This window comes from Ranitomeya imitator, chromosome 9 (assembly GCF_032444005.1).
Source record: "Ranitomeya imitator isolate aRanImi1 chromosome 9, aRanImi1.pri, whole genome shotgun sequence".
Classification (NCBI taxonomy): Eukaryota; Metazoa; Chordata; class Amphibia; order Anura; family Dendrobatidae; genus Ranitomeya; species Ranitomeya imitator.
In genome coordinates this window covers 36072031-36086921 of record NC_091290.1, presented here as the reverse complement: position 1 = coordinate 36086921, position 14891 = coordinate 36072031, and the positions used below count along the sequence as shown (strand labels likewise).

General features: G+C 45.8%; 1 protein-coding gene across 2 annotated transcripts; it reads right to left on the bottom strand.

Annotated features, from left to right (window-relative positions):
* Positions 1-4157: 4157 nt before the first annotated feature.
* On the bottom strand, positions 4158-14828 carry LOC138648909 (uncharacterized). 2 transcript variants are annotated; one of them, XM_069738887.1, is made up of 5 exons: positions 13832-14828; positions 9293-9440; positions 5853-6053; positions 4741-4812; positions 4308-4511 (listed from the first exon to the last, which is right to left on the bottom strand). In XM_069738887.1, the coding sequence occupies exons 1-5, from the start codon at positions 14393-14395 to the stop codon at positions 4453-4455; spliced, it is 1044 nt and encodes a 347-aa protein (XP_069594988.1). In that variant the 5' UTR covers positions 14396-14828; the 3' UTR covers positions 4308-4452. The 2 variants fall into 2 exon arrangements, with proteins under 2 accessions (XP_069594987.1, XP_069594988.1); XM_069738886.1 differs by having other exon boundaries at positions 4158-4812; positions 13832-14817.
* Positions 14829-14891: the final 63 nt, after the last annotated feature.

Sequence of the window (14891 nt, the reverse complement as noted above, 5' to 3'; positions counted from 1 at the left end):
GCCAGCTGGAGACGTATAACGCTCTTCTTTAATTGGGCAAATGTCAATTCAGGGTTCTTAAAAACAAGCATGCTCACATGCCCCCGGTGAGAAGGGGTGTAGAGTCCCTCAATAAATTGATCTCTTTGCAGTTTATCCGCTCCGGTGTTAAAAATGGGTTCAGCCAGTGTAAGTGATTTAAGGGCTTCCTGCAGGTTTAAGGCAAAGTCTCTCACGCCCTCATTAACTTTTTGTTTGCAATTAAAGAATCGTACTTTAGCTTTGCTGCTGGCCGTGGTTTCAAATGTAGCTTTTAATCCAGCAAATATGCGTTCAACAGTGCCTTTTAGATCAGCTGCCCATGCTGTGACTTCTCGCTTAGCATGGCCACTTAACTGCATCATCAGGAGACTAACACGCTGAACTTCACCCACAGGGAACATGTCAAAATGGGCCAGCATCTTTTCTCTGAAATCGTCAAGGGTATTAGGCTCACCTTCATACATTGGAAGCCATGTGCCACCCGGGGTATATTGCATCAGCACCGGCATGATGGGCGCCACTCCTTGCACTGCTGCGCTACTGGACTCTCTATCGACACTCTGTCTTTCAGCTGCATTAGCGTCGCCGGATGCTGCGGCGTCTCCGTGCTGCGACATACTGTGCCCCCTTAGTTAATCCGGACCCTTCCGGTCCTCCGCTTCCGTCAGGATAGTGTAGATTCGTTCCGCTGTGCAGCAGGATCGATTTTCCCCATGCTCTGATATCAGAGCGCTCAGCTTGGTGCCGCCCACAATGACACGCCCCCTGCTGCTCCCACCCACCGCACTCTGTAATGGCGGATTCTGAAGTTTTTCAGTTAGACTGGGGCTCAGGTGATGGCGTAGCTCAATTAACAGTCTCGCGCCTAACGGTTATGAAGTGATTACCTCAGGGGATGGCGGCCATCTTTACTCCATTATAACCAATGGGGAAAAGTCACTTTCAATAGTTTTCAATGGAGAATGGATTTTTCTTTAATAAAGTCAATTTTCAAGATTTTTCATCCAAGTTTTCACAGTTTTGGGCTCCAATCACGGCACACAATACCCGGTATACGGGCTGGCTACATCCTGTTCGTGACGCCAATTGTGACGCCCAAGAGACCGGGGTACCCAGCACCGGACCAATGGGGTCTGTCTCTTGAGGGGGTGTCACGGGTGGCTTGACCCGGTGCTGTGGCCTCAGGCAATGCACAGTGTAAAGGGTATCGTGAGGGAACAGGCACTTACTTGATCAGCAGCAGGTTCTCCCAGCGGTGATGATCCCAATCCTGGATAGATGGCTATTGTCCAAATGAAAGACTGAGGCACTGAAACGTTTAACCAGTTTACTTTAACAAAAAAGGATTTATAACCAGTCCTGTCACCGGAGTCTGTATGGGAACTCTGAGTTACTTTGACCCTGCCGGGGTCTTCGCCTCTTATTGTACGCAATATCTGTGTGGCCCTGCTGCTGTATGTGAACTGGCTGCCGGCCCAATCTGTCCCCTCCGGGTCCTGGTTCGACGGGCAACCCGAGTCCTTTTATCGGCTTACCCCCTCCAGGAGTACCGCTGAACTCTGTCTGTTGCTGCGTCCGACCCTAGTGAAGCTGATATCACCTCACGTTTTTCCGGTTGCTGTATTATATGTAATGAATACAGCCACGGATCCGGTATCCGTCTTTGCGCCTGTTCTGGGTAGTGATTAATGCTACCCGGTTCTCACAATGTCCTTTTTCTCTATCCCTCTTCTCCTCAGGCCGGTGATTTAGGCCTGGTAACAGTCACAGGGCTGTTAGAGATTCAGCTGTATGACCTCTCACTTTCAGCTCCTTAGCCCAACTGCCATTTCTTCTCTCAGACCAGAATGGATCAAGGGGAGTCTCTGGAGCTCCCCCTTCTGGCCGGAGGTGGTAGTGCAGTCTTGCTATTTTAGTATTTGCATTTACTGTCAGTAACTATTTTTGTGGCAAATACCCCTAGGGGTGCCACAGAATCAACCCCACGCTGGTCCAGCGTCCTATCCGGTCCTCTGTGGCAGATGGTCAGCACTTCTGTGCCCCTTTTGGGCTTACGAAGCCACATAACGTCATGAAAAGGCCTCACACTACATCATGATGGCACAGGACCTAGTAAACGAGCCAGAGATGTCCAGGATTCTGGGTGCAGAAATCAAGACCAGCCGCCGAGAAGGACAACACTGAAATCTGGGCAACGGGAAAAATTGCACAGCCCAACACCTTTCTTCCCCCCCACACACATTAAAGGCAGCTATTTTTTTAATGATCTCATGACCAGATGGTTTGGTTAAAACCCTCCAGATGTAAAAAACACACACCCTAGTATTGGTTACATGTGAATGTACCTTAACCTTCGTCCGGCTGAGTAGGTACAATTGTAACTATTCCGTTTTAAAATTGCAATAACTTTTTTTTTTTTTCGAAAAGCCGTAGAGGGCTGAAATTTCGTGACATCGCTGCAGTTTTGGTCCAGAATATATTGGCCAAATATCAATAAAATATATATGAAGGTACAATTGTACCTCTGCAGCCTGTTAACGTTGTAAAATTATGCAGTCTGACAAAGGTTAAAGAATAATATAAAAAAAAAAAAAAACGACATTAATCACACAAATTACAAAGCATGGTAGCTAGAAGGAAAATAGAGTGCACATAGGGTCTTATCCGAGATACAGGGAATATTCGTGAGCGATAATATAAATTCACTCACCTATTATGGTTGTGTAAGGCTACTTTCACACTTGCGTCGTACGACACACGTCGCAATGCGTCGTTTTGGTGAAAAAACGCATCCTGCAAAGTTGGCTGCAGGATGCTTTTTTTCCCCATAGACTAACATTAGCCACGCATTGCCACACGTCACAACAGTCGTGCGACAGTTGCGTTGTGTTGTGTCGGACCGTCAGAACAAAAAAAAGTTACATGTAACTTTTTTTTGTGCGTCGTGTCCGCCATTTCCGACCGCGCATGCGCGGCCAGAACTCCGCCCCCTCCTCCCCGCAACTCACAATGGGGCAGCGGATGCGTTGTAATAAGAAGATATACTTAAAGGGGAGGGCGGTTCCCAATGAACAAACTTACATTTTAATCAATAGATCTTGGAATAATAATTTCCACAATTGGATGTGTGTTAATAAAAATGTTCCTGTGCCGAGATAATCTTCTAAATGTGCCCCGGCTGTGTCTGACCATGCAGGGACAAAGGAGAGTATACAGACATTACAGCAGAGGATCACAGCTGATTCTTTCTTTGCAGTAAAACATTTTTTAAGAAGAGGCAGGATAATGTTTTGCCTTAAAAATAAGTGTCTGTGTTCCCGTGCTGTAATGTCTGTATACTCATTCGCTTGTCCCCCTGTCCAGGAGCTGTGGTATGGTCGGACCATGTTCCTGTAAGGTCAGACACAGCCATTACACAGCAGGGGCACATTTATAAGATTATCTCAGCACAGGAACATTTTATTTAATCACATCCAATTATGGAAATTATTATTATTCCAAGATCTATTGATTAAACTAAACTTGGTGTGTGGGAAAACCCTTTTAAGTCCCGTTCACACAGGTCCCCCCCCCATACTGTGCTTTTCAGGGATAGCACACATATCTATGATTGCCTATGGGGTAAATTCACGTTTCCAATTCCTCAGCCTGAGTGGTCTGAACAAAAGCTCAGAGATTCATCTGATATTGATCTGAGTGCCGGAACAAAGTCTATGGATCTGTGAGAAGGTCAGACAACACTTGGATGCCATCTGTGTGCAGCCCTTTTTTTATGGACCATTTGATAGAAGCTTAAGAAATCTTTAAATTTTTTCCTCCTTCCACCCAGGAAAAAAAAAAAAAAAAACCTGATCAAACTCAAAAACATTAATGAATCTCGGACTATTTTTACCGCACGAGAAAAATCATTGACATGTGAAGGAGCTCTACGGTAATTATTTTCTGGCAACCAAAGCTTCTAGGAGGTAGCCATTGAAAGACAGTTTGTGATAACTGTGTAATCGTATTTGTTTGTGGGTGTGTTAAAGCTTAAAGAAAAAAAAAAAAAAAATGGATCTTGCGATTGGGCCATGTGAACAAGCGTCTTGCGATTTGCTGGTTGGAGCGATAAAAAATAAATAAATAATTAAATGAAGTTTTTACCATTATACTTTGTTTAATTAGAGTATAAACCATTTATATATATATTTACATACAACAACAAAACTATTTAAAGGCCTGTGTGGGTCACTGAAAAATAAAGCTACCACACTTTGTTCAACCCCCTCTGGCTCCTCTTGAAGGGGTTGACGGACAGCAAATCACGGAATGACTTTGCCCGCAGGAGCGGTCCTTCCGCCATCGATTGACTTTGCAAGGGATCTTGCGAACGTTTCCCATACTGTTCAAGATTTAACTCGGAGGCTGCAATCCTGGAGTCCTTCTTCAGCATCACACGGCTAAGAAATCGTCCCCAAGACCCAGCAGAGTGTTTGCGGACGTCCACCAGGCTGGAAGATAGTGAAGTGGCTTGAGGCGAAGAAGGGCAACTAACATGGCTAACAGGAACGTGATAGGGCTGAGCGTGATGTCTGGGAGTCGGTGGGCCAAGGTCCGGGCGCACATTAGACCCTCCTGGCTTGCAGCGGAATTTCAGGGCTAACTTGCAAATATATCGTTCAGTTTTTCGCCGCTGCTGGATTGCGCAGAGTGGAGGAGTGCCAGAGAATGGATACTCACAAGGAGACACATCATAGGCTTGAGCGAGATCAAATCGAGAAGACGATCGTAAGAAATAACCGTCCAGAGCCCCTATGGATAGAAAATACCAGAATACTTAAAAAAAAACAAAAACAACGATAAATATGGAATTATATAGTAGTCCCCAATCTGAGCTCATTACAAGACACTGAAGAATAAGGGTAAGTTCAGACAGGGCGTTTTGCTGCTTTTCTTTTTTCCTGCAGCAAAACCTGATCATCTTGGCAGGAAAGAAGCTGCGTCAAAAACGCAGGTTTAGGTGCGTTTTTTGCTGCGTTTTTCCACCCATTGACTTGAATGGGTGTTGAAAAAAAATGCAGGTATCATTATTTGCTGCGTTTTTGCTGCTGAAAATCCAAGCACATTAGCATGGAATAGAAAAAAAAAAATCTAGGCAAGAAAAAAAGCTGCGTCAAAAACGCAGGTCTAGGTGCGTTTATGCGCTTTTGGTGTGTTTTTTTTTCTGGTTGTCCATGCTAATGTCCTTGGATTTTCAGCAGCAAAAACGCAGCAAATAATGATACCTGCATTTTTGCAACACCCATTCAAGTCAATGGGTGAAAAAAAACGCGGCAAAAAAACAGTGAAAGTAGTGACAAAAAAAAAAAAAAAAAACACACACAGCAAAAACTTACCCTAAGGCCGAGACTACACTTGTCAACCAAGTGTGCGCGGTCACGTTGCGACCCTAAAGTTGCTGGGTGTTTAATATCACGGCCATATTCACTTTTATTACGTTGCAATGTAGAATCAGCAGTTGTACATTGGGTCACAGCAAAAGTTGCCATTTAACACCAAAACTGGATTTTTAATGCTTTTTTTTGCTGCATGTGAATACATTTTTCATGTCCAATAAGGGCTTTATTATATAGCCCCCCTTCTTAAACAATATGCAATACTCAGCCTGACCGCTGGTTTCCTGACCCATATCAGTCTACGATGCTGTTCATTCAGGTCAAGGTGCGGTCGGCCCAAGGATCGCAGCACAAATACAGACATGTGAATGCAATATTGCATCTATATGGGTCATGGCTTGTGCTTTAAAGTGCACAAAATGATGCACAGGCTGATCTGTTCCTGCTATCCATTACCTGCAGACATTGGCCTCTTCGCCGGTGCCATTCCACCTTGTAGCTCCTTTCTCCTTTCCAGACTACAATCTATAGACCTGGGTCTCATCACAGAGCTCCTATGCGGTGACATCAAGGAAACAGAAGTGTGACAAGAGATGTCACTGCAGAGGGAAGAGCAAGATGATGATGTGGAGTCCAGGTCACTCGTCTCATAGAAACCTGCAGGAGAGAAAAAGAAAAATGAGTTAATGCACGCTGCACTTCACGATAAAAAAAAAATTATGTTAACTATAAAATATAACTATTATTGATGAGCGAGTATGCTGGGATAAGGCGTTATCTGAGCATGCTAGTGCGCCAGTAGTGTCTTCGTTGTGTAAAGTAGTTTCTTTTAAACAGCAGCACCTATTCATACATTTACAGGAACATGTTAAGAGTTTCCTCTTGTTAAAGAATTGCAATCCGGCCTCTTTGCTCTGAAAACCTGCAAATATAACTTTTCTGGTTAGCCAATAAGGCTATGTGCACACGTAGAATGGTCCACTGCGGATTTTTCCATAGCGGATTTGATAAATCCGCAGGGCAAAAACACCGCGTTTTCCCTGCGGCTTTTGTGCGGATTCCACTGCGGTTTTACACCTGCGGTTTTCTATTATGGAGCAGGTGTAAAACTGCTGCGGATTCCGCACAAAGAATTGACATGCTGCGGAATGTAAACCGCTGCGTTTCTGCGCGCAGGAAAAACGCTGTTTTTGCCCTGCGGATTTATGAAATCCGCAGAGGACCATTCTACGTGTGCACATAGCCTAAGAGGTATCACTCCAAGACCAGGTGCAGATGACCATGTATTCGCTCATCCAAGGGAATAGCGTCAATTATGCAAATCAAATTCTGATCAAAGTGTGAGCATAATGAGATCTGATTTGATCATATGAGAAGATGGAGGAAAAAAAATAAATAACTCTCCATTCTGTGAGCCCGTGGAAATCAGACTGCACTCAGATGTCTTCCAAATGCAGTCTGATGGGTTCCACAGACTCATTGACTTGCACGGTCAAATGTGATCTGAATGCAAGGGCACGTAGCAATTTCTCAGGGGAAAAACAAAAATAATAATAATATATATTATTGATATTTGCACAGCCCCATAAAACAATACTAGTCCGACTGCGATCCTATGTTTTGTTGGATCACACTCTGACCAAAAATATGGCCACGTGCATGAGCTCTTAGTTAGAATACTTTTGTTTTTTGGACTTAGAAGTATTTAACATCGATTTTTTTTTGGACTAACAGCACCACAATATAATTTTTTTATTGTACATCAATATATCTGTATAAAATGAATAAATGCCATATGAAGTGTTTATTTTTTCTTTGTGCTGAGACTTGAATAGGCACATGGGAGAGACATCCAAGCTTGGTTCAGGAGACCCACAGTCAGGCCGGTCACTGATCTATGCGAGCACTAGAACAGGACATGCTGTGATACGTTATGCACGTTACAGGAAGGGAGAGGTCCTGGCTGCGTGTGGACTTGTGCTGTGGGGGGCGCTACACCTGTGCAGGCCGCATGTAACAGGACCAGGTATTGGACAATTCAGTGAGGCAGACCACCAGTCAAAAAGAAAGCTTTTCCAAAACAATAACTATGTGGGATTATATACAGTAGATAGCGGGTACACAACATGAATGCTCCCGTTACAATATGGAGCATTTTCTACACAGTTCCAGTCATTTCATCACTCGGTTTTCACCGTTCCGGTCTCCTTCACCCCAGCCAGCAAGAGTCCTGTTCCCAACTCACAGTTCTGCGCCTTCTTCCCCCTAGGGAGCCATTTTGCCAGTATGGCTGGTAGTTACGTTCTGGAACTCCCGCCCGGGGCACTCTCTTCATCTTAAGTGCTCTGTCCTGTCTTTTCCCGATATTGTCAGAGTTATAAAGTCCGGTCCATACTGCTGGGCTTCCTGACCTAGGACCCGTCTCTGATCAATCGTGATGCCTCAGTCACTTCTCCCTAAGGGTATGTGCACACGTATTTTTGAGGGCTGCGGATTTTTCCGCAGCGGATTTCATAAATCCGCAGGTAAAAAGGCACTGCGTTTTACCTGCGGATTTACCGCAGAATATGTGTGGATTCCACCTGCGGTTTTACACCTGCGGATTCCTATTATGGAGCAGGTGTGAACCACTGTGGAATCTGCACAAAGAACTGACATGCTGCGGAATGTAACCCGCAGCGTTTCCACACGTTTTTTTCCGCAGCATGTGCACTGCGGATTGCGTTTTCCATAGGTTTACATTGTACTGTAAATGCATGGAAAGCTGCTGTGGACCCGCAGCAAAATCCGCAACGTGTGCACATAGCCTTACTCTCTGCTAGGATCTCGCTATCCTCCCCTGCCCACTCTCTCGTTATGGAGACCCGCATCGTGCAGCATTGCTCACACTAGACCTTAACGTTTTCTTTCTACGCACTCTGGGCCCTTTTGGCAGGAAGCTGTCTGTCTCTTCAGTCTGGCCCCTTCCATGGTGGGCTAGTCCCAACCATTAACACTTTACTTTCTCTACTGTCAAACAACCCACATTATTAATGTATAGCACAATTCACACTATGATAAAATACTTGTTCTTCAAGTGGGAAACGCGGGCAATATATCCATCTCCTCACATGTACACTGGCTATAATGGGTCTGTGTATGGTCTATGGTGAACACGGTCCAAGGCCAGGTCTTCAAATTGGCGCACAGTGTGTGTTTCAGAGACATGTAAAACTGGGCTAATGCAGAGATTTATCTGACTGGAGTCAGAGCTCCTCTCACATTGAACTATGCCAGAATCAAGCTAAGGGCCCCTTTCCACTTGCGAGGAATACGGACTAGTGCAATCCGATTTAAAAAAAAAAAAAAAAAAAAACGGATTGCACTCAGACCAATGTTATTTAATAGGTGACATTCCATATGCGATTTTTTTCTCAGCTGAAATCGGACTGAGAAAAAAAAAAAAAAAAAAAAAAAATCGCGGCATGCTGCGTATTGCTGCGATTCTCGGACAAGACTCGCCAATGCAAGTCAATGGGTGCGAGAAAAAAAAAAAACGCACAGCACTCGCACCATGCGAGTGCTGTCCGTTTTTTTACACACCGGTGTCCTTTGAAAAGCCGGCAATTCAGCGTGGTGTACAGTAAAATCACACTGATAGCTTAGTTTAGAGTAGATATATACACATAGAATTACCGACTTTTCAAAGGAGACCCATGCGTTAAAATCGGACAGCAATACGGATGTCATACGGATGTTGCAAAGGAAAAAAAAAAAAAAAGTCGCATGACACTCGCAGACGTTACATCCGTTTTTTTGGTCCGCAATTCAGACCGCTTTTTTTCTCTCAAGTGGAAAGGCGCCCTAATTAGGAAAGAATCATCAGACGGTAAAACATAGCGGCGTGTTTCCAGTACCTGAGCTATGAGCCGACATACAGTTCCCACTCATCCTCCTTGAAAACAGAAGATCGGTCGTAACTCCAGAACTTCCCAATCTTAGTCGCGGCGCCATAGATCCAGATCCAATTCTGCGCAATGATGGAGGTTCAGTGGGAAGTGGAGGCTGGAGAAGAGAAGAAATGGGTGAGGAAGGTAACACATTGATCAACATGTGTCCTAAAATCTGATAACGCAGCGATCCAAATTATGTCTGCAAACCTGAAGTCTCAAGTCATTAACTCATAGGCTGCAAATATGGTCTGACTGCGTAGAGAACAGTGATAGGACGACATTACTAAAGGTACCGTCACACATAGCGACGCTGCAGCGATACCGACAACGATCCGGATCGCTGCAGCGTCGCTGTTTGGTCGCTGGAGAGCTGTCACACAGACAGCTCTCCAGCGACCAACGATCCCGAGGTCCCCGGTAACCAGGGTAAACATCGGGTAACTAAGCGCAGGGCCGCGCTTAGTAACCCGATGTTTACCCTGGTTACCATCCTAAAAAGTAAAAAAACAAACGCTACATACTTACCTTCCGCTGTCTGTCCTCGGCGCTCTGCTTCTCTGGTCTGGCTGTGAGCGCCGGGCAGCCAGAAAGCAGAGCGGTGACGTCACCGCTCTGCTTTCCGGCTGACCGACGCTCACAGCCAGAGCAGGAGGAGTGCAGAGCACAGCGCTGGAGGACAGAGAGCGGTAGGTAAGTATGTAGTGTTTGTTTTTTTACTTTTAGGATGGTAACCAGGGTAAACATCGGGTTACTAAGCGCGGCCCTGCGCTTAGTTACCCGATGTTTACCCTGGTTACCAGCAAAGACATCGCTGAATCGGTGTCACACACGCCGATTCAGCGATGTCTACGGGGAGTCCAGCGACGAAATAAAGTTCTGGACTTTGTTCAGCGACCAACGATCTCCCAGCAGGGGCCTGATCGCTGCTGCCTGTCACACTGGACGATATCGCTAGCGAGGACGCTGCAACGTCACGGATCGCTAGCGATATCGTCTAGTGTGACAGTACCTTAAAGCCCCCGTCACACACAGCGAGATCGCTAGCGAGATCGCTGAGTTTTGTGACGCAACAGCGATCTCAGTAGCGATCTCGCTATGTGTGACACGTACCAGCGATCAGGCCCCTGCTGTGAGATCGCTGGTCGTGTCGGAATGGCCTGGGCCATTTTTTGATCGTTGAGGTCCCGCTGACATCGCTGAATCGGCGTGTGTGACGCCGATTCAGCGATGTCTTCGCTGGTAACCAGGGTAAACATCGGGTAACTAAGCGCAGGGCCGCGCTTAGTAACCCGATGTTTACCCTGGTTACCATCCTAAAAGTAAAAAAAAAAACACTACATACTTACCTATCGCTGTCTGTCCTCGGCGCTCAGCTTCTCTGGTCTGGCTGTGAGCGCCGGTCAGCCGGAAAGCAGAGCAGTGACGTCACCGCTCTCCTTTCCGGCCGCTGTGCTCACAGCCAGACCAGAGAAGCAGAGCGCCGAGGACAGACAGCGGTAGGTAAGTATGTAGCGTTTGTTTTTTTTTTTACTTTAACGATGGTAACCAGGGTAAACATCGGGTTACTAAGCGCGGCCCTGCGCTTAGTTACCCGATGTTTACCCTGGTTACCGGGGACCTCGGGATCGTTGGTCGCTGGAGAGCTGTCTGTGTGACAGCTCTCCAGCGATGCTGCAGCGATCCGGATCGTTGTCGGTATCGCTGCAGCGTCGCTATGTGTGACGGGGCCTTAAGGCTCACTGTTCCATTGACGGTTCTCTCTTACTACACGAACGGTAAAAGGACTGAGGACGGCCACCGACGTGAAACATGACAGTCTATACAGCTCTGTAGAATATGTAGGCAATGGAGGAAGTCAATTGTACATAGCACCAGAACAGTCCAGAGACTTTGGCCACTGGATGGCGCCATATTTTGCAAAATGTGACAGAGTGAGCCAAGAAAGCAAAGAACTACTGTACAAGTATTTCAGGATTCATAAACTAGACCAAGGCAAAAGTAAGAACATGACTTTAGTAGCGTGATCCTTGGCAGAGTTGCAATTCAACTCTCTGGACATTAAAAGTAGTACAACTTTTTCCTGATTAGGTCACACAAATAGCAAAATACAAATTTCAAACACAAAATTTATTTGTACCTAAAACCACAAAATAAATAAACAAACACCAATGTATCATTTCAATTCCATCCCAGATGTCAATATTTCTGTCCAATCAGGCTACTTTCACACTAGCGTCGGAATCTCCCCGTCGCAATGCGTCGGGGAGAGATTCCGATGCTAGCGTTTAACGCACTGCACAATGGGTGCAGCGGATGCATTTTTCCGGCGCATCCGCTGCCCCATTGTGGGGTGCGGGGAGGTGGGGGCGGAGTTCCGGCCACGCATGCACGGTCGGAAAAAGCAGTCAGTCAGGAGCAAAAAACGTTACATGTAGCGTTTTTTGCTCCCGACGGTCCGCAAAAGCACGACGCATCCGTCGCTCGACGGATGCGACGTGTGGCAATCTGTCGCAAATGCGTCGTCAATACAAGTCTATGGGGAAAAAACGCATCCTGCAAGCACTTTTGCAGGATGCGTTTTTTCTGCAAAACGACGCATTGTGACGGATTGCAGAAAACGCTAGTGTGAAAGTAGCCTAAATGGACACTTGTTTAGATCCAGAGACTCAAGCCTCGGGCTCTGTTCACATGTCACTTTATGATTGCCATTTGTCTGTTCAGTTTAGAACGGATATACAGAATTGGCATCCTGTGCAGTCTCGCACCCGGCTCGGGACCCCTCTGTGTGGGGCAAAATGTTGCAGCAGATATTGTATATCCATTAATTATATTAACTGCCATTCAATAGAATGACAACCGCAAAATGTTAAAGTTTACAGGGACATATTTGCCTACATGAGGCTCCTTCAAATATATACCTTAGAGAAGCAACAGTCTACAGCATGGAGACCATGACAGTGTATGGGGTCTGCTAAATGGCAATTTGTATGTAGTATGCAAAAAAAAAAAAAAAAAGCTTCAAGTGTATACAGAAGAAAAACAAAAAACAAAACCCTGTTTATTTTTAAAAGGCATATTCATAGGACATTAAACACCCAAATTGTCTCTTCAGAGAGCAAGAGGACCTTTACTCTACCGTCACCTATAGGAAGTAGCGATCCTAAAAATATAGACCCTCTAAGGAACCTGGACATATTACTTAGTATAAAAACCAAACCAGAATATATATTTGCAGACGCGTGTTTCGGGGTGCCTGCCCCTCTGCAGTGCAAAGCAAGTGATCAGATATGGCTGATTGCAAGGATTCTGACTGCGGTCTAGGGGTAATGTTACTCTTTACATGAAGTTAGTTCAGTGGGAAAGGCACTGGGTTTCCAGGTTACTGGTATGTGCACTTTTTTTTGTTAGCAGACCTCTCCAAATTCCTTTTCAAGAACTGAGTCTTTAATGAAAAATTAAAAAAACAAAAAAAAACAAAAAAAAAAACACCTTGTGGGAAAAGAAAGAGCACAACACTTATTTGAAGAAGATCGTGAAGGAAACTTCTCTAAACTAGGCACTGTTCATTTAGACAGCTGCAAATAGTTCAGGGTAGAATGGTGGGGGAGAAACAAAAAAAAAAAAAAAAAGACCCCAAACCACCTTACCTCTGTGCGCATACCCTTAAAGCCAAACAATGATGTAGAAAATGGGATGGCTAGATTCAATGGCTTTCTGTGAAATTGACACTGGCCCCAGTTCATTATGTTTTTGATACCATTCTGGTGTAAAACGCTTCAGACTACTATTGGCGATTTTTAGACCTGTCAACATTTTGAAAAGTGGTTGGAGCTCAGGCAGAAAGGGTCAGCGCCAAGCACCCCTGACCAATTTATCATAATTCAAGCCACGGAAGTGGTATAAATTATGACAAAAACGCACGCTAGTCCTCTGTGCGGTGAAGATTTCTGGCGGTGTACAAAAGATGACCCAAATTCATTAAGAGGCGCTCAATTCTTTATTTGGCACATCTTAATTCAGCTGTACCTTCATTAAAACTAGGGTACTAGACACCAATCTTAATGAATCAGGGGTCTATGGAGTGAAATTAGGATTTATTTTGACATTCATGGAAAACTAGAACGGATCGACCAGGATTCCTCAAACACCTGGTGCAAGCGGAGGTCCTGGAAAGCCATGGTAGTCAAGGATTGCAAGTGCCACCTGCTAACCCTGAGTGATAGGAAGACTTTGTCCTGTAATTAGGCAAAGTCTCTGCACACACCTTACACAAACATACAGCTCTTATACAAATAGACAGATACAGATACTTAGAGGATTGGATTGTGACCTTCCTAAAAGTGCGTTGGAGGATATAAACATTTCCTGCACATTTCTGCTACTGTGTCACCTCCGTAGAGTGCAAGCTCTTGGGCCATCACTATGTATGGCGCGATAGATGTATATATACAGCTTATAGTTTAAGCGTCAGGGTGGTCATCCTCCAGCCACAGGTGGACTCACCTCTCGGTCCTCGCTTTGCTCCATGTGATGTGCACACTGGTCTGGTTCTTGACCATCTGTTCTGGTCCATGTAGATGGCTGGTATGGACAAGGTTGGTTGCTGATGACAGTATCAGATAGTTCTTGGATTGGTCTCCTTGAAGCTTGTGGATCCATTCTCCACTGGGCTACTTTTCTTGTATGAACTTTGGCCGGAGAACCTTCTACCAGATTTTGTTTGAAGCCACTGGATTCGGGACTGTTTTGTTTGAGATCCTCTGGAGGACTCACCTCTTGAAAGTTTTCTAGCTTACATCTTCTCAGTCTGACAAGAACCTCCTCCTGGATGTTCTCCAGCTCTAAACTTCTACATCTTGGCTGATCCAGGTCCTTCCTTTTACCACTTTGCCTTTTGGGCTGTTCCCCTTCGTCTGAACTTTCCTGCCTCTCCAGGACCCCCCTGACCTTCTCCTCTACCTGTTGTCTCATTACATGGAGGTCCTGCAGGCTTGCTGTGGTCACCTCCAGCAATCTGTTCACCCATGCACGATCACATCGGAGATGAGCTGGAGACTGTGCCCTCATGGTGAAGCGAATCACACCTGGATGGATGGATGGATGGATGATGGAAGCCGGATCTGATCAGTCCTTCTTCTAGAACTCCTCGGTCATGTACCCAGGAACGGCAAGACTGCAGCCTGAAGAGCAGAGCATGAGTCCAGAGCTGAGCTGCCAGCAGACCCCAGGGGCTGAGCAGCCAATCAGAGCTTGGGAGTAATTGGATCCTGGATGTCACAGTCTGAACAATCACTTTCCGGATGCCAGCACTCGGACAATGAGAGGAGATTGCAGATTCTCAGCCTGCGCTGCTCCTTGTGCTGTTATCAGAGATCAGCTGCACAGAGTATTCAGGGAGGAAGGGAGGGATCCTGCTGCACCCGGAGGGCTCTGCCCCAATTACAGAGCGCAGCCCTCCGAGCTCTGCAGCCTTTGTCCACACTCGGCGGCGCCGGGGATTTAAACTCAGTGACGTCACAGCGGGTGGGAACCTGCGGCCTCAAATCACAGCCTGGGCAGGTGG